This window comes from Pollachius pollachius, assembly GCF_949987615.1.
Source record: "Pollachius pollachius genome assembly, chromosome: 3".
In the NCBI taxonomy this organism is placed as follows: Eukaryota; Metazoa; Chordata; class Actinopteri; order Gadiformes; family Gadidae; genus Pollachius; species Pollachius pollachius.
In genome coordinates this window covers 46,036,234-46,054,462 of record NC_136936.1, presented here as the reverse complement: position 1 = coordinate 46,054,462, position 18,229 = coordinate 46,036,234, and the positions used below count along the sequence as shown (strand labels likewise).

At 48.1% G+C, this 18,229-nt stretch overlaps 1 protein-coding gene across 1 annotated transcript in view; it reads left to right on the top strand.

Moving 5' to 3' along the window:
• The window catches only part of clybl (citrate lyase beta like), a gene marked incomplete at its 5' end in the record, with an annotated part of 53,199 nt that overhangs the window by 14,034 nt on the left and 20,936 nt on the right, over window positions 1-18,229 (top strand). The window contains one exon of the mRNA XM_079731430.1: window positions 12,736-12,985. Within this exon, the coding sequence (XP_079587556.1) occupies window positions 12,736-12,985 (250 nt within the window). The remainder of the gene's footprint in view (window positions 1-12,735; window positions 12,986-18,229) is intronic.

Below are 18,229 nucleotides of genomic sequence, written 5' to 3'. Positions count from 1 at the left end.
CTTTCATGAGGTTTTTTGAGCATTAAGCGGTTGTGTTTCAGTAAAATACATCCCCGGTGGTCATTCTATTGTGGTTCATGGTTCTCAAGCTATGACGGTCATGTTTTCCTTTTGGGATCAAAGTTTTAAGGAAATGTGTCGAGCCTAAATGTGGAATGGATTTGATCTTGCTGCTGTGGGTGGAATCTGTTGATAAATAGGTATTTTCTTCCACATTATAAATGTTTCTGCTTGTCCTTGCACAAAATGTCTTTAAAGCTTAGCAATATTAAAGGATGATTCGAAAAAGCAAATAGTCCATATATTATTGATTCTGGCTGTGATTATCAAAATCAACTCGTGAGATGTAAGATAAATGATAACGGACAGGTGCACAGGGAGGGGAAACAGAATACAATGTGAAGAGAAGTGAGGGAATGAGATTAGGGGTTGTTTTTTTGGTGAGGATAATTATATAAAATACGGATACAAAAATCTTTTGAATTGCGCTTGTTTGTGGTTAAACTATTCATTTTAAATAATATAACCATGGAGGATTGTTGGAGAATCGCATGGCCTCCTTTCAACCAGAACAGCGACGCGTCAGACGTAATATAATTACCCCTCACTTTGTGTGACTTGCGTTTGAAGGCTGGAATGGGACTAGGGGGGCCTGGAATGGGGGAGTTTGGGGGTACGGATTTCAGGAAACTTCCTGGTGTGTCAGGATCAATTGGGCCTAAGCCAATCTTAATTAAAGGCTCTTGGTCGGCCATGTAGGCGAGGGGCAAAAGGCATCATGTGGGTTAGCAGAATGAGGTGTCTGGCATTAGAGCACCAAAGGAGTTTCATTCTTTGAAAAAAGAAAAGAAAATTGAAGCGAATCAAGCGCATACGTTTCAAGAACTAGTTTTATTTTCTCATCGTACATGACTGGGTGCAAGGCTATTTCTTTTTAGTTTTCCGCCAGTGATTCTTGCTTTCATCTCAGGCAGTCTGTTGACTAACAGAAAATCAAACCGCTCAACTGAATGCTACCCGTTCTTTTACAGAGGAAGCTGAGAGGAAACCGTTTGATGGATTCGTCATACTTTACTTGACATTTTAGAGTTTTCTCTTTGTTTTTTGTATGTTGGGTGACTCGCATCTGATAGACACCTGGACTGTACAAGGATTTGATACTTTTAATGAGTCAATTTAGAGTTGTCTTGTCGGAAAACGCTGACAGAGACCTCACGTTTTGTATTTTCGTACACAGAGGGGAAAAAAGCTGCAGTTTTCCCAGCTGGCCACTTGGGGGCACAGACAACTTACTAGGGAGAGAGAGCTGAGCTTTGTGTTGCCTGTGAAAGAGGGAGCGAAAAGGAATTTGGGTAGGGAGGGCAGGAGGAGGAGGAGGAGGTGGGGAGGGCATTAATTGAATGGAATATGATCCAAAATACTCTGTACTAAGTCCTGACACATTAGTATCCCAGAAGAGAAGGGCTAAGGCAAATGTCACAGATGTCCTTCTCCCCCTACTTCGCTGCTTATTTATTCGGTGGGTTGTACTTCCCTTCCAAATCCAAGCGTCAGACAGATACCGCCTTAGTTTGTTTTCGGTCTCCCGAGTGGATATTCTCAGTCCGTCCGTCTGCCAAATATCCGTAAAGTCCAAGGAGGGGTGTGTGTGGGTGTGTGGGTGTGTCTGGGTCTTCAGAGGGTGGGGACAAGGCCCGGGACAGAGTGGATGGAACAGCTTATCGGGGGGCGGCTCACGGCCCCATACTGTTCTTATCTGCTGTATCAGCTGTATTCACCTTACAGGGCGTGACCAGTACAACATGCGCCCACATCGGGCTCCCATTGGAGACACTGTCTCCGTTGTATTGACGACAACGTTTTCTTTTCCCCCCCAAGGCACGGTGATTGCGCTTGTTAGCTTTCATAAGCAACAGCTCTCCGACTGTTCCATGCGCAGCTTTTGGTCCACTTCAAACATAACCGACCTCTTTGCGTTTTTTTCTGGTTTCTTTTTTTTTTCTCTTTTTCTCGACCGCCCCCTCCTTCTTTCTTTAATCCTGTTTTCCTTCCATCAGAGGACCCTGGCCACCTGTGGAGTTGCTATGCCATCCATTTTGTTTTACCTCCTCCGCTTCGACTCCATCTCTCTTATTATTGATCTCACGACTCGTGCCAAAAACAGGTGGAGAATCCCCCTCCACAAACACACACGCACGCCCGCGCCAACACACGCACACGCACTTGCAACACACACATGTTCCAAAATATCTCCAACGTCAATCTCGTCGGGGTACTTCGCGATGTTGCCGTTAGCGTTCAAAGGGAGCACCAGGTGTGTTTTATTTATCGTTTGATTGTTTAGATCTTTCATTTGACGGGTGGGCTTTGGCCCTGGGGCGTTCCTCTCCTCTATGTAAATGTGCCTGGTGTTGGCGGTGAGCAGGAAGCAGGACTCTCACCTGCAAATGCAAGCGGAGGCATCAATCTGGTGATGCTCTCTGCCCGTGAAGGGCTGAGGAGGCGAGGTTGCTTAGAAGAGGAGAGCCCTGGATGTGCGTGCGTGTGTGCGTCGTGCGTGCGTGTGTGTGTGTGTGTGTTTCGGTACGCATGTGTGCGTCTGTGATGCTGTGTTGTTGTTGTTAGATTAGGCTTGGGCGTATCTGTCCATATGCCTTGTTTGAGAGTCGGGACACAACTGAATCTTCCTGGCCGCCGGCCAATACAGTGTGTGTGTGTTTGTGTGTGTGTGTGTGTGTTGGTGTGGATGTATGTCTTTCTATTTCTCGCTGTTTGTGCTAGTGACCACGGCGTGTCTGCGTTTGAAGTAAGGTCTGTGTGTCCCAGTAGGCCAGCGCCTGATCCCTCCTGTCCATGTTATATGTTATAAGGACTTTGGGAAGGCGTGCGCGGTGGGGTGGGATGCTAGGGGGGTTGTGGGGGGATATGGATTAGCCCACAGCAGAGTGCATGCTGGTCTCTCTGCCTCCCCATTGGTTAAGGGGCTGCTCAAAAGCAAACACCAATCAATCCTGTCCCCCCCCCCCCCCCCCCCCCCTCTCTCTCTACCGCTCTCTCTCTCTCCCCCCTTGTCCCTCCCTCTCGCTCCTCTAATTCTACACCGGGGCCCGTCGACATGTGGAGGAAGAATCTTAGCCCGGTCCTCCTACTTGCTTCTTCACCGCACTTTAATCCTGACTGAAGAAGAAAATGCCCCTCAAGAGGACAAGCATCACACTAAGAATGAAATGTGGAGTCCACCCACCCTCACCCCTAACATATGCACACACACACACACACACACAAACACACACACACACACACACACACACTCTTATTGTTTTTATTTTATCCTATTTTATTCTTCTCACCTGCCCAGGGACTGCAGATGGAAATGAGCTTTTAGCTATAATCTGGTACAAGCCATCTTTTTACTCCACGTAATTAATGAACCTTGTCCATGGGCCCTGTTTAAAAAACAAAAAACACTCACACTTCTTCTTGGTTGCCATGTTGGAGGGTGCTAATGCGGAAGGAGGTGACCGGTGTCAATGCAGGGATCAGGGCGATGTATTGGCCCTGTGGCCTCAAAGGCCCTCTGAAGAGTTAATGGTGACTGATCTCGGTGCCCTGTGAGAGAGGAAGAAAGCTAGGGTCTTTGAAAAGGGCTTTGTTGATTTACTAAACGTATTGTTGGTATCAGACAAATTTTTTGTTCATGTCCTATGTTAGATCTCCCATAAGCTGGAATCTATTAATAGGCACTTTCATATTTTTTGATTAAGTATTTTGATGAAGACCATGATTAGGCAGTGTTTGTGACTTCAAATTTTTAAATAACTAGGCTCTTTTCTGTTATTTTGAGCATGCACGCACGCATGTGTGCATGCGCACACACACACACACACACACACACACACACACAGTGTCAGCGGTGTCGCATGGGAGATGACATCGATGTCACGACACCTGTGTGACTTCTCTCTAACAAACAAAATGTTTTGCATGACGCAACCTGGGATATTGACCACCTCGCAGCACCTGCTGTCAGGCGGTAGAACGGCCCAGCTGATATCTGCATGAAATAAATGAGATTCTCCCTCTCTCCCAACCCTTTGGCCCTGGCATTGGCCGAAAGGTTTGCTGTCCCAGATGCGAGCGCCGTCCGGCCTCGCTCCTCAGAGTGCTTGACCGTTGATAGCAACGGATAGCAAAAACACAAAAACACACTTGGACCGGCAGCAAGCATTCTTTCAAATTCCGTTTTCTTCCGGAATCGACCAGAAGATATGCTGCTGGTAGTTTAGCCCAACTTTCACAATTCCGTTGCACATTAGTATGACTCATTGACTATGCCTTGATCTGCCTTGATTATAGCTTTTTGTCCTGCTTTTAAATTTCTGCATAAATTACCTATAGTCACAATGTTATGGGTTTGAAAGCATCTAATTTGATTATATTAGACCATAGCTGTCAGAACACAGAGCCCAGACTCTCAGATCCCTTTGTGGTGCATCGGGTTGTGGTGCATACGGCTTTGAAGGAGGTCACTCAGCTATCTGGCCCTCAGAAAACATGGACATGGTGACAGCCACATCATCAGGACAACAGACCCCCGTGAGAAACCAAGCTGTCCCATCAACCTGTCCCCCCCCTCCCCCCTGCCCCACCACATACCCCATTCCCTCCAGCAGCCCCTCCTGCCACCAGCAGCCCCTCAGTCCCCCCCCCCTCCCGTTCCCCAGCCTCGGGTTGGTGTGGGGGTGATGTGATCCAGAGTCGTAATGAAGCCATATAAGCCTGTTATTGGCCTGCTTTACGGCTTGTTTTATGAAGGTGAGCTGACAGGCAGATCCCACAGCGGTTCCTGTCACTTTAACGGACGGCATTACCAAGAGAAAAGGCCACCGATGGGGAGGGAGGCCGGAGCAGCCTGGAGAATAAACCGGGGCCTTTATGTCATCCCCTTGCACCACTTTGATGGGCGAGAGGTCTGGCTGCAGGCTATCAACTGTTACATTTTATGTCTGCCACCTTTTGTCACAGGGACATTATTGACGTTTGACCTGTGTCCTTTACCCCCCCTGCCTCCCCCAAAACCTCTTCGCTAATCAATTACCGCATCGACCCATTAATCAGACAGGGTGATGGCTGGTGAAAAGACTCTGGGGTATGTGTGAAGCATTGCAGGATGGGCCCTGGGGCTAACGCTGGGCAGGCCGTTCACCTGTGGAGCACACTGTGATGGGACTTCGGCACGGTGCCGTAGCCCCTGTCGCAGTGCTCGGTGGATGTGCCATCAGTCTCCGTACAGCTGTAAGAACGAACGCCCCGCCTCAGTTCAAGTCACTCCGGCAGCATTCCTCCAGGGGAACTGTACTTTGGAATGAGTCAATCACGCAAAAACAAGAAGTCAGTTGCCTGGATTTGTGTATGCGTGTCTACGTAATAAGCCAACTGTAGCCCAAAGTCTTGCCAATCATTTTGGGGAAATGTATGCACACATAAACAATCAAACACACACACATTGATTATTTTTAAAGTCATGACACATGAAAAGAGGCTGCATCCACACCCGCTGAGGGAGGTTCGGGTGAGTTGTTGCTGTTTGGGATGGCCTCTGAAGCAATGGCCCGCTTCCGCTCATAAACTGGCACTAAACATAGAAATGCTTGGGGAATGAGAGTTAAAGTGGGGTTGTTTTGTGTGTGTGCTGCGCCTGCTGTTCCCACAGAGGTTATGCAGAAGCCTAATGGTGTTTCGGGTGCAAAGAGAAGCGACTCAGACACACAGACGGCTGATAGAACAAATCAGAGGCCTGGGGAGCCCCAACCCCAACACACTTTGATTAGGTTTGTTTTTGGTTTTTGGGTTGGTGTTTGCCTGTGTGTGTGTGTGTGTGTGTGTGTATGGACTAATGCCATCACCCCAGTTCACCATGTCTTTGCCAAGTCTTGAGCCAAAACAAAGAAGGTTCTGGGAGCGAAAGTTAGGCAGAGGAAGGAGTGTGGGCTAATAACTGCCGCCTACTCCCAACGCATCCCCCCAGCCTCCCAGCCCCCGTCCTTCTGTTGATCCGGGTCCAGGCGACACTAAGTCAGGCCTTGTGGGTTTAGTGGAGTGGGGTGACACTTCTTGTGTGGATTTTTCAATTCTTCAGCATGTCATTCGGCCATTGTCCCCCGTCCCTTTTCTCCTCGCTCCTTCTGCCGAGACGAGTCGTGTCATCCCCTCGTGATCGCCACTTTTGTTGCCTTTGTTTGTTGGCCCTACCTCAGAAGTCCATCTTGTCTTTTATCCGGGCTGCCTTTTCATGCATAAGGGAACAGTTGTGTGCCTGTTGTGGGGCTGTTCCACTGCATTTCCACCAGTGGGGTATCCTTTCATACTCTTCAAACCGCTACAATGGGGCTCCCAGGGCTTGAATGGTCAATGCAGAGTGCACAGTCTTAGAGAGCCCACTCATTTTGTTTTGGCAGAGTCAATAAAAATGCAAAGTTGAAAGCTCACCCCCTCATGCCCCCATCCCCAAAGCGGTCACTTGATTGACCTTTTTTTCATGCCGTCTGCTCAATTATATTTTAATGATCAAATCATGCATTGTATAAGTTCCTCTAGAGTTAATTAATGGACTGAGGATGTGTTTCCATGTGCCAATAACAATGGGACCAATAGCATTTTGAAGAATCATTTGATCTTGATTTAAAACGGAATCGCTGACAAGCACAAATACAAAAATAAATGTATGCAGAACGCCAAAGAAGTTGATTCGGTTGCTCTCCGGCCAGCTAAGAGCTCTCTGGCCTTTTTCCTTTCTATAAGCCCAGATGAAGACATCTCTTGCAGTCAAATTCTTCCTTCTTCTGAGAGGAAGCAGAGTTCCACTGGCTCTGTTCAGGGGGATGAGAGGAAGCGAGGTCGCCGTCTTCCCCGGGCATTAAGGCAGAGGGCGCGCACAAAAGACATTGTGTCGCACAATTGTGATCCGGGAGAAAGCAGAAGGGGGCTTTGGCGGCAGGGATTACAGGTAGCCACATTGGCCGCCAGAGATAACTGCCAAGATTTTGTGCTCATTGTGCAGATTAAGGCGTAAAACCCACTGTAATGGGAGCAGGGCGAGGGAGGGAAGGCATGAATGGGGAGGAGGAGAGACAGGGCGACATGGAGATGCTCACAAGCTGTTAAGAGGAGTGGGAGAGGCCAAGACAGAAAGGTAACATCATTGTAAATACATACAACTGGACAATGGAAGCAGGGGATCAATGGATCAAATAAAGTACAAAGAACACTTCGGGCACTGTTAATGTTTAACTGTTAAGTTCAAATCAAAACCCATACACAAACCCTCAAAAAAACATTTGATTCTAAATTCTGTTCATTTGCAAAGAATAAATAAATAAATGAGATAAAGGACAAGTTAACAAGTAATTACAACCAGAATTTGTTTGTCGGCTGCCACCATCCCCATTCCATTTTCATCTTGTCCACTGAAGTCCTCCAGTCCCCAAGCGCAGTACAGGGCTTCCCTCTGTTGCAGTCCCGAGTCCCAAGATGAGGCTAGAAGCCTGCTGAGCCATCGGCTCTCCAGCAGCGGTGGCGGCTTTAGACCGCTCGTGGCCAGTCAAAGAGAGCTGGACACAAACACAAACTGAGAGGGACCAGAGAGATAGACAAAATAATAGGAATAATGTGTTTGAATCCACCTCTGCCCCTCCGTGTGCTGTGTGGTTAATTCTTCAACATTTCCCGTTCCAAGCGTGGTCGTGTATTCAGACCCGGGGCTGCGTGAAAATGCATGTCCGTGCACACACACACACACACACACACATGTATTCTCACACACACACACACACACACACATACACACACACACAGCTTCATGCTGGGCAGAGGACTGGCTCACGATTTGTTTTAGCCCCCTATTTGTGCTTGAAAGATGTGCGAGACAGCAAGGTGGGGGAGGACCAGATAAATATTGATGACTTTTTTGGTACATTTTGTTTAACACCCCTGGCCTCCGTGGTAGGGATGCAGGGTCTGTTGTTGACGCATTGTAACATTAATAAAATTAAAAAAGTCCACGTCTTATTTCTCCATCTCTGCTTATTTCCCACCACATTTTATCTGGAAACAGCCCAGAATGTCATTAGCATTTTTAAGTGATTGTGATTACAACGGGGTGGAGAAGGGAAAAAAGGAAGTAAACACAGATCTTAATTTTGTGCGTTTCTGACACGGCTTCTGGCTGCGCGGCCACGCTGGAGATAATTGTGTGGAATCTGCATATTGATAAGAGAACCTGTTGTCGTTCTCTGGTTCGGTGGTGGTCTGTTATCAGCTGAATTACATGTGTAAGGATGAGTTGTCAACTGTGTTGGGCTATTACGCTGCCAGTTGGAGGCCATATAGTTATCACCAGTTGGTAACCAACATCAGCAAAAAGCAATGAATAATTGCCTTATTAATAGCCTTTCAAACCTCACCCAGACCACTAATTGGGTATTCAGTAAGAACTGCTGGACTCTGATGTTTGTCACATTGGACATAAGAGAACGTGTGAGCCACAAAGTGTAGAAAGGAGCTTTTCGGCTGCATGAATTCAGCAAAGTTGCTCAGGAGATAGTTTAAGGAGGTAGATGTACAGCAGTGACTCATGTCTGTCCAGCTGGGAGGTGAGAAGGGATAGAGAGACATTGGAGTGCAATACAAGGCACACTTCAATATCTAATGTATCTTAGTGTACTTTTGAACCAAAGAGGCCCAAGCAGTGAGTGTCAGATCATCAGAGACTATGTGGATGGGACTGAAGCTCCCATGAGAGTTTTCTGCTTTTTTTCAAAGCGCTTTGTCCACATGACAATGGCGCCTCTTCTGATGCTTGAGAAAGGAAGATCCTAATCTGCATGTATGATATTGCTGCATGTATGATATTGCTGGGGGGGGGGGGGAAAGGACAAGGTCACCTGTCAAACGTTTCACACGCGCTATTGGTCAGTGTAAGATTAAAGACGAAAGATACACGTAACACCATGTGAGGATATCCACACACTTTTCAGATTCAATTGACTTCCATTCTTTCATAGCTTATCTCAGATCTTAGATACCAACCCCTCACCACGGTCCATGTCCTTCCAACGTATCCTTGCATCCAAGTTCCGCTGTGGCTCTGGTCTGTCCCCCTAATGAGAACCAGTTAACTCAAGCCGGGGAAGAAACACACACACTCACTTGCCTCTGATCTGGGAACAGTAAAGTCAGTTGCTGCGGCCAGTTCCCACCACTTAACACGTGGTGAGGCAGTGGTTGTGTGCCCCATGTTTTCATTATGGTAAGAAAAAAAACATGTGTTAACACGTACTTGGACTCTCCATGCCGTGCTAATGTACGAAACATGTAGGAGGGTTAAATGTGGGTGCAAATGTCCACCAGATGTAGACTGGTGGAAATAAAGGGATTCAATGTGAATGTAGCGGGCTTATTTGGGATTGATATCGGGCCTTTTTGATAACGGAGCATGGGACTTACCAAAGCCTGCTTTTAAATCTGTACCCGCTTTTAAAACTACAGAATTTGATGGAAGTAATAAGTATTTTTTAACTCTAACCACTTGCTGTGCCAAGGTTCCAGACTTAGTTGGATGCTCAAACTTGAGATTAAAACCTGTCATTTTTTTTCAAAAGCATCGTGTCAAACATGTGACACATTCCTGCGCAGGAAAGGCGATTTATTCCCCTTGCTCAGCGGTTTTGCAGTGTTAGAGAAATGTTGTAGTTCAAGCCGCCGGGATGCTGCGAGGGGTGGCTCAACACGTGCATGTGTTTCCGTCCCCTCTTGCAAACGGTTCCCACATGCATAATAGCATAGGGACCTTGTTTAATATGCATATGATGTTGTCACACAATGTGCGGGGCTTTGGCGAACCTATGGTTACTGTATGATGTTAATTGTAGACCGCAGGCCACAAATACTCTCCTGGCTCCATGCCTAAAGCCGCAGATCAGAGGAAATTAATGCAGGTTATGACAGCATTTAGGAATGTATATTGAAAGTCCCGCATGGGCAATTAGATGAGAAAGACAGATTAATGCAGCGCTCCAGATGTCAGACATCAGTCTTTTATGGTATGTTACACATTTAGTGTGTAATCTTGGTACCGTGTCTTAAGCCTGTTTCACCCATATAGGCCAGTACTGTATAGCCTCGCACCCCCGCAGTGGGAGAATAAAAAGAGGGAGTAAAGATAAGCAGTAGGATGGAAGTTCAGATGGACGAGGGAGAGAAATGCTGATTTGGATGGATTTTGGTTTCCTTTTCGGACTTTTGCTGTTGGCGTCAGCTGATTCGGCCGTGTCCCTTTCCCTCTTTGATGGCTATCGCAACCATTAGGGAGACCGAAGCCCCTTACACACACACACACACTCACACACACACACACACACACACACACACACACACACACACACACACACACACACACACACACACACACACACACACACTTCCTTTTCTCCTTTTAATGAAATCTATTCTTTAATTATGGCCGCCATCTTCTTGTAAGCGTACCCCACTTACATTATAATTTATTTGCCTTTCAAGTGGGCACTTAAAATACCTTTTTAACATTCACCCTGGAGCTGTATGCGCTGAATAGAGAGGACTTCATTTGGGTCTCAACAGCCCCCCCCCCCCCCCTCCCACACTATGCACCCCCAGTCCCCCCTTCCTTCTCCAACCTCCTATTTTCCTTTCTAATTTTGCTGTTTGCTTTTTTTTTTGTCTCGGCCTGTCAATGCGGGCCCTGTAGCTCATTGTCCCCTGAAGTGATGGCAAGATCCTCCTCTCTCTCCCTCTCTCCCTCCCTCCCTCCCTCCCCTGATCCTTTCGCATAACCCCCGTCCTCCCCCAGCCATCAATCCCTTTGTGAAATATAGCTACTGTCCCCTCACCCAAACAGTGCAGCGCGGAGGGGCCCTGCGGAGGCCCCCAGTACCTGGGAACAGTAAAGAGCTCTCAGGGGGGCCCCTGGCCACCTGAATGTGTTTTAATTGCCTGTTACAGCCTCATCATCTCCGTCCAGATTAAGACTGATTGAGCGACTGGAGGGCATTTTGTGGGAGCGTAGTTGACAGGATTAAATGGCCATTGAAGTGGATTCAGCTCCTTAGGAAACAAAAGGGGAATACTTGAGTTGGTTGCTCCCCCCCCCCCCCCCCACACACACACACACACACACACACACACTCGTAGCTAGGAATATACCCCTCCTCTGTCTCTCTCTCAAGAACTCCATCCACACGTATGATCCCTCTGAGGAGAGAGATAGAGAGTGAGACGTTTCCCCCCACTACTGTAATTAGATATATCTGATCCTAATCATTCAGGCTATTCATTTTGCGGCTGTCCCTAATTGTTTTTGCAGCCAATCTGACAGAACAAATAATTAAGATGTGCGTCATTATTGCGATTACTGGTGTGTGTGTGTGTGTGTCTGTGTGTGTGTGTGCATTTCCACGCTTCACTGCATTCATTTGAGCACGTTGGTGCGTACTAAGGCCATACGCATTTGAATTAATTGTGTCATCATGCAAGTGACGGTTGCTGAACCAAATAATAAGAAGCAAGGCACAAGATGAATTATACTCTTAGATCAAAAGTTTAATTCTAAACTGGGAGATGGTCATGCCCTAATTCTTTGCTTTTTTATTTGGTCTTCAAAATTCTTGTCTTCAACTAGAACTGTTGTTCAGCTACAGAGGACCTCATATCACTGCAGTCCCTCATTTAACTATAGAGGACCTCTTTTAAATAAAGCGGACCTCTCCACACATCCCAATCACCGAGCACTTTAACCGACTAGCCCGGAGCACTCTGGTGTCTTGTCATGTAGATGCAGCATGCTTATCCCCTTGCCCCTAGCTCCTCTCAAACGGTCATTAGCATCTGAGTGTCTCCTGTGTTTGCCTGAGTTTGTTCTCAACAGTGGGCGTCAAAGCAAGGGTCAGCAGGCCTCATCCACTTCAATGGAGGACGGAGAGAGGCAAAATAGCGGCTCAGCTAAATTAAATGTTTCCAGACTTTCACTCGTTTACTGCTCAAGGAGTGTATGCGGGACCTTTCCGCCCAAGGCAGCACTCGGTGCAAGCACCTTACGTTCAATAGCTAATGAATTAATCAATGAATGCGCACATGCATCTTTCCATTATTCATAGGCCATGTTGACCCAGAATGATATGTGCACATAAATCATTTAGACAACGCTTAGTGTGTGCGTGTGTGTGTGTGTGTGTGTGTGTGTGTGTGTGTGTGTGTGTGTGTGTGTGTGTGTGTGTGTGTGTGGTGGGGTTTATCCATAGGTCTTCCTGTTGGCATGCATGGCAAGTTAGTGCCTGTGTGTGTGCTCACATCTGTTTAGTGTGCAGCCATGCCTTTGTGTGTGTGTGAGTGTGTGTGTGCGTGCGTGTTTGTGTGCGTGTGTCTGCCTGTGAGTACCTGTGTGTGTGTGTGTGTCTCTATCTGTGGGTTTTTCCCTCTGTGTGTGTGTGTATATCCCTGTGTGTGTGTGTGTGTGTGTGTGTGTGTGTGTGTGTGTGTGTATATATCCCTGTTTGTGTGTGTGTGTGTGTGTGTGTGTGTATATATCCCTGTGTGTGTGTGTGTGTGTATATCCCTGTGTGTGTGTGTGTGTTTGTGTGTGTGTCCCTGTGTGTGCGTGCACGTGCCCCTGTGTGATGATGACTGTATGTGTGCGTCTGACAGGGCCAGGGAGCTGCTCTCGCCTGGAGCCTGGCAGCGGCGTGCGGCGGGGTGCGGGGGTCATCTCCACACTGCGTGCCCCTCTCTGCTGCAGCAGCAGCAGCAGCGGCGGCGGCGGCAGCAGAGCTACGTGGCGCGCAGGGCGGTCCTCTACTGCCCCGGAGATGACAGACGCAAGCTGGCCAAGCTGGCCACGCTGGACCTGGACTGCGCCGTGCTGGACTGCGAGGACGGGGTGGCCCTCGGGAGGAAGGTACTTAAAGAATTAAAATGAAAAGCATCGAACCGACCAAAAATATTTAAGTTGTCTGATGCACATTAACACACACACGCGCACACACAGATGTCGCGATGTTCTTGGACGTTTGAGCGGATCCGTCGCGACGAGACGGGGACACACAGCTGGGGAGGCCTACAGGATTAACTTTATATATTTTTTTAATTTCCTCTCCCACCCTCTTTTTTTTTTTTTTTTTTTTCTTTTTTTCACAGACAGGTGCTAGGTCTTAATCACTGAAAGGAAAGCTACCTAAGTAAGATGTTTAAAACAAGCACATTTCACCCTATTATGCAGGCATAAAGGCAGCGGTGGCCCCCCTATCGGGGTCCTTTAAAACAAGGTGACCACGTCCCACTGGGCGAACAGCGGGAAAGCAGCAGATGCAGCAGGTTAAAAGCATTCTCCTCCCGCCCACGCCGCCGCCCCATTGGCCCCGGCGGACTGCCCATGAAATTGTGATTGGAGGGCGGGAATGGAGAAAAAAAAGGGAGAAAGAAAGAAAAGGGGGGAAAAAAAGTAAAATAACAAAGGATTTTAAGTCATGATAATAAAGATGATGGATATGGCTGGAGGCTGTTCCTGTAGAAAGCAGGAAGACAATTGAGTCAGTGATGGGGGGAGGAGGTCGAGCTTGTGTGTGACTGATGTGACTGACTGGGGGGAGGAAAAGAAAAACGTTGACCCTGCCTTGCGAAGGAGTCGGTGGATGTCACTGATTTCCTGTCTTCATTAGGCCCGTGAGGGTGAAGATATGGAGAGGAATGCATGGGCATTGTGTAGCGGCCATTGAGGCCAGGGTCCGGGGGGGGGGGGTAGGGGGGGTGCGAATACACAGCTCTGGGCCTCTGTCAGGATGCGTGCTCTGTTTTAATGAAGCCCTGTGGCAGTACATTTATGTACCACATATAGCCTGTGCATCTTCAGGGCGTGATCACCTTTAACAGGGAGGGTCAAACAAACGTTTCCAGGACATAGATTGACATGATTCAAAAGTATTGCAAAGTCGTTGTTGTATTAAATGTAGATTTAGATTCTGCGTACACATACATTGTATGAACAGTTTGTTAATATTGCTATTAATTAGGAAAGGACAGTGGTTAGGGTGTTCTACAAGCCAGAGGTTTCTAGCCGGTGTAAAAAAGTTGCTTGAGATAAAAACATCTGCTAATCAATAAATTGAATAGAGTAATAAATATAATTTTTGCACTCTAGTAAGACATCAGCAGCTTCCAAGCTTGTGGCTGACAAACAGAGAGCACTACGGTGTCGTCTACAGCCCCTTCCCTGCCCCTCCTACCCACCCCCGCCTACCACAGCAACACGCATCTTATACAACAAGACCTGACCGTGAACCTCTAGCCCCCGTGTCACACCGTCTCGCGCTGCGCGAGACGCTAATCGCACGCGAGCAGCCAAGGGCCCGGAAAATAACTCTGAGCTCCAATAACTCCCTGCTCCTTAATAGCTCCACCTCGCTTTGCCCTGATGTACAGTGCATGGCACAGTGCACGCCATCAGGGCGAGATCCACTCAATTTCCCAGTCCATATGTTGTCTTTAGAAGAGGCGCGGCGCAGTGTGCCAGATAACCCGCGATCCATTATGTGTTCGCCGGGGACTGCGCTGTGTAATACAAAAACGAGGTGTTAAGTCAATGGGCAAAAAAACGAAACCTTTGCTAGCGGCACCCTCGCCGCCCCCCGCACTGTCCCCCTCTCTCCGTGGCACTCTGCCGTCACGGCGATTGGAAATCAATGGGGGTCTGGTTGTATAGACGGCCTTAAGGTGATGGATTAAATCTTTTATGTTTTGCTGCTGTGAGAAAGCTAAGGTAGTTAGGAAGTAGATATGTTGTAATTGTAATTGTAATTGATGTATAAATAGTGTGTGTGTGTGTGTGTGTGTGTGTTGACATGTCTTACGTTGTAATATACATTGTGAGTTGTTTAACGCCAGTTTTATTGAATAAAGAGTCAGAATGACAAACTACACGTTAACAAGTGCTGCAAGGCTCGGCTACGGCCTCTTATCTGGGACATTTCTGGTTCTGCCATTTGCTGTGTTGATTTGCCACTCCATTGTTAACAATCACTACACCGTACATGGTGGTTGCCATGCCGTTCACCATGACAACGGCACAGTGGGTCTTTCACCCTGCCAGGCAGTGCCAGGCCTCGTCACTGTAACTGCTGTTGAGAGAGAGAGAGAGAGAGAGAGAGAGAGAGAGAGAGAGAGAGAGAGAGAGAGAGAGAGAGAGAGAGAGAGAGAGAGAGAGAGAGAGAGAGAGAGAGAGAGAGAGAGAGAGAGAGAGAGAGAGAGAGAGAGAGAGAGATTTCACCTTTCAAACATTGCATATCTCCCTAATGTTATCGTATTATGTTATTCCTTTGTGTAGTGTTCCCCTGCTCACAAACATACTTTGCCTCTTTTTTACAATAATATACCACAAGAGATTGTAAAAGACATTTGGGAAGGGTGAGGGGGGGGGGGGCAGTGCTTGCTGTCAGGGAAGCAGGGGGAGAGAGGGAGGGAGGGAGAGGCAGACAAGGCTGGCTGCTCTAACACTCTTACACATAGCGTCATATCTGTATGACCAGTGGGCTGGGGAGGGGAGGGCAAACTCTGAAGCGGAACTGACGGCTACACCTGTCTACACACCCACTCTCCCTTGCTCCTTCTCTTTCTCCCAATCTCGCCCTCCCCCCCCCCCTCGCCCTCTCTCTCTCTCTCTGTCTCTCTCTCTCTCTCTCTCTCTCTCTCTCGCTCTCCCCCGCCCGGGGTCCCTGGGGTTAGGATTGTTTATCTCCCTCATGTTGTCTCTCTCTGTCTCCCCTTGTGCCCCCATCGGTCCGCACCGCTCATCCCGGTGTCTATCTCCCTCTCACACTCTTTTTCTCTCTCTATCTCCCGCTCTCTCTCTCTCTCTCTCTCTCTCTCTCTCTCTCTCTCTCTCTCTCTCTCTCTCTCTCTCTCTCTCTCTCTCTCTCCCCCCTCTCGATGCTCCCCCCTCGGCTCCTCGACCCCTCCCACCCCACTGCCTCTACCCACACCACCACCACCACCACCACCACCTCCACCACCACCCCACAACCCCCTCCCTGCCGCCCGAGATTCGCTCCTAATCCCTGGAAGTTTGGAACTAATGAACTCACCGCTGAGCCTCTGCCACAGAGCCTGGTCCCAAACTATACTGTACTTCACACTCCATTTCCTCTCCAGATGGCGCGGTGGCGCGGCCACACCGGCGGGGAGCTCCCCTCAGCCACGTGCACGCACGCACACACACACACACACACACACACACACACACACACACACACCCACCCATGCACGGGCACACACACGTGCGCACAGACGGGAATACACGTGTACAGGCACACACACATACACACATGCATGGGCGCACACACACACACATACATGCACACGCACGGGAATACACGCGCACAGGCACACGCGCACATATGCACATGCGCACAAACACCCTTGCACGCACACGCGCGTGTAAGGGGGGGCAGGGGGTGGGGGATGGAGAGACACACACACACACACACACACACGCATACACACACACACATACACACATGTACCCACAGACACAGACACAACAGAGGGTGCATAAAGGGTTGTGTGCACACAAATTGTACACATGCATACACGTGCATGGCATGTGCGTAATCATATCTGCCTATGCGCCATATATGCCACGTGCCGACATGCAACCAAACAAGTAAAAATCCAAAACAATGCACACACACACACACACACACACACACACACACACACCACACACACACACACACACACACACAGTATTCCTAACACACGTGGTAGAGGTCCGGCCGGCAGGGAGAACCTCTGTTGCTCAAGTGTGAAAGTGAAATTGTTGTTTACCTTCCCCCCTTTCTCTTTCTCCTCATCATCTTTAATAATTTGGTCCGAATTTTGACTCAGTCGACACCTGCTATCATTAGATCATGACAGACCGGCCGGCACTTAATGGCCGTCTGTTCAGTACACGTCATTGTGTGCGTTTCAGTGTGTGTGTCTGTGTGTCATTGTGTCATTGTGTGTCATCTTCCATTGCGTCTTCATAGGAAATTGTCCAGCTGAAGTTATTTGTTTGGTTTTGTTGGCGGCACACATTATGAAAAAGGATCATACAGATAGAAGAACAAAATATCTGGGCTTTACTATTGTAGTATTATTATATTATTACAGTGTTATTTTCCAGAGCTTTCTGCGATAGCACGAAATGATTTTGAAATCGTTGCTCGGTTTTATTTCATATCTGCTGTCATGTCTGGCTCGGCTCAGCGCTGGAGTAAACACATGTTATCACACAGTGATTAGCATTCCCCACACTAGGCCCTGTGCTCCCTGCCATGTGATGTGGGATACATTCTCACCCTCGCTCCACACTCTCCTTTTGTCATGTTTTATTCATCCCTCTCCCTTGTCCATTAAATAGCAGTCAGTCACCAGCTAAGCAGATAGGCATACAGTGTGTACAGTAGCCATGCATAATGCTATAATGGAGGCCTGTCCGTCTGATTGACTGTCTGTGGTCCATGCGTGAACTGCCTCTCACACCAGCCATCTTCCACTTGAGATGCATTATGCGGCCAACTGTCAGCTGATCCGCCGCTGTGGTTCAGCGAGCACAGTGTATTTTATTTTTCTTCTTCTGAACACTGAATGATCGGATTTCCCATGAATGAGGATTTAAATGAGCAGGCTGTGGATAGAATGAACTCCTGGGACTCCTTGGCCTGTGCCTATAGTGGCTTGAACTGTGAATATTGAAAATTGGTATTTAATAGTGTGTGCTTACTTGCCTCTGTGTGTGTGTTTGTGTATTCTTTGTTGCCAGTGTGTGTGTGTGTGCGTGCGTGTGGTAGTGCTTTCTAGCATGTGCGTGTGGGTGTGTGTATGTGTTCACTTGCCTGTGTGTGCATGTGTGCATGCACGCACGCACGCTAATGCATTCATGAGTGTATGTGCTCTTTGCCTGCTCCTTGGCAGAGGCGTAAGAGTTGAAAGAAATTCCCAGTAAGTCTGCCAAGAATCACAAACAGAGATCTGAGCTGCTTCGCCAGAAAAACGGATCCTTTCCCCGGCCAGATCAGAAGGGGCTTCTGTGCCAAGCCTTGCTGTCAGTCAATGTATCAACGTGGGTTTGTGAAGTGTAGTTTGTGTGTGTTTTTGTGTGTGTGTG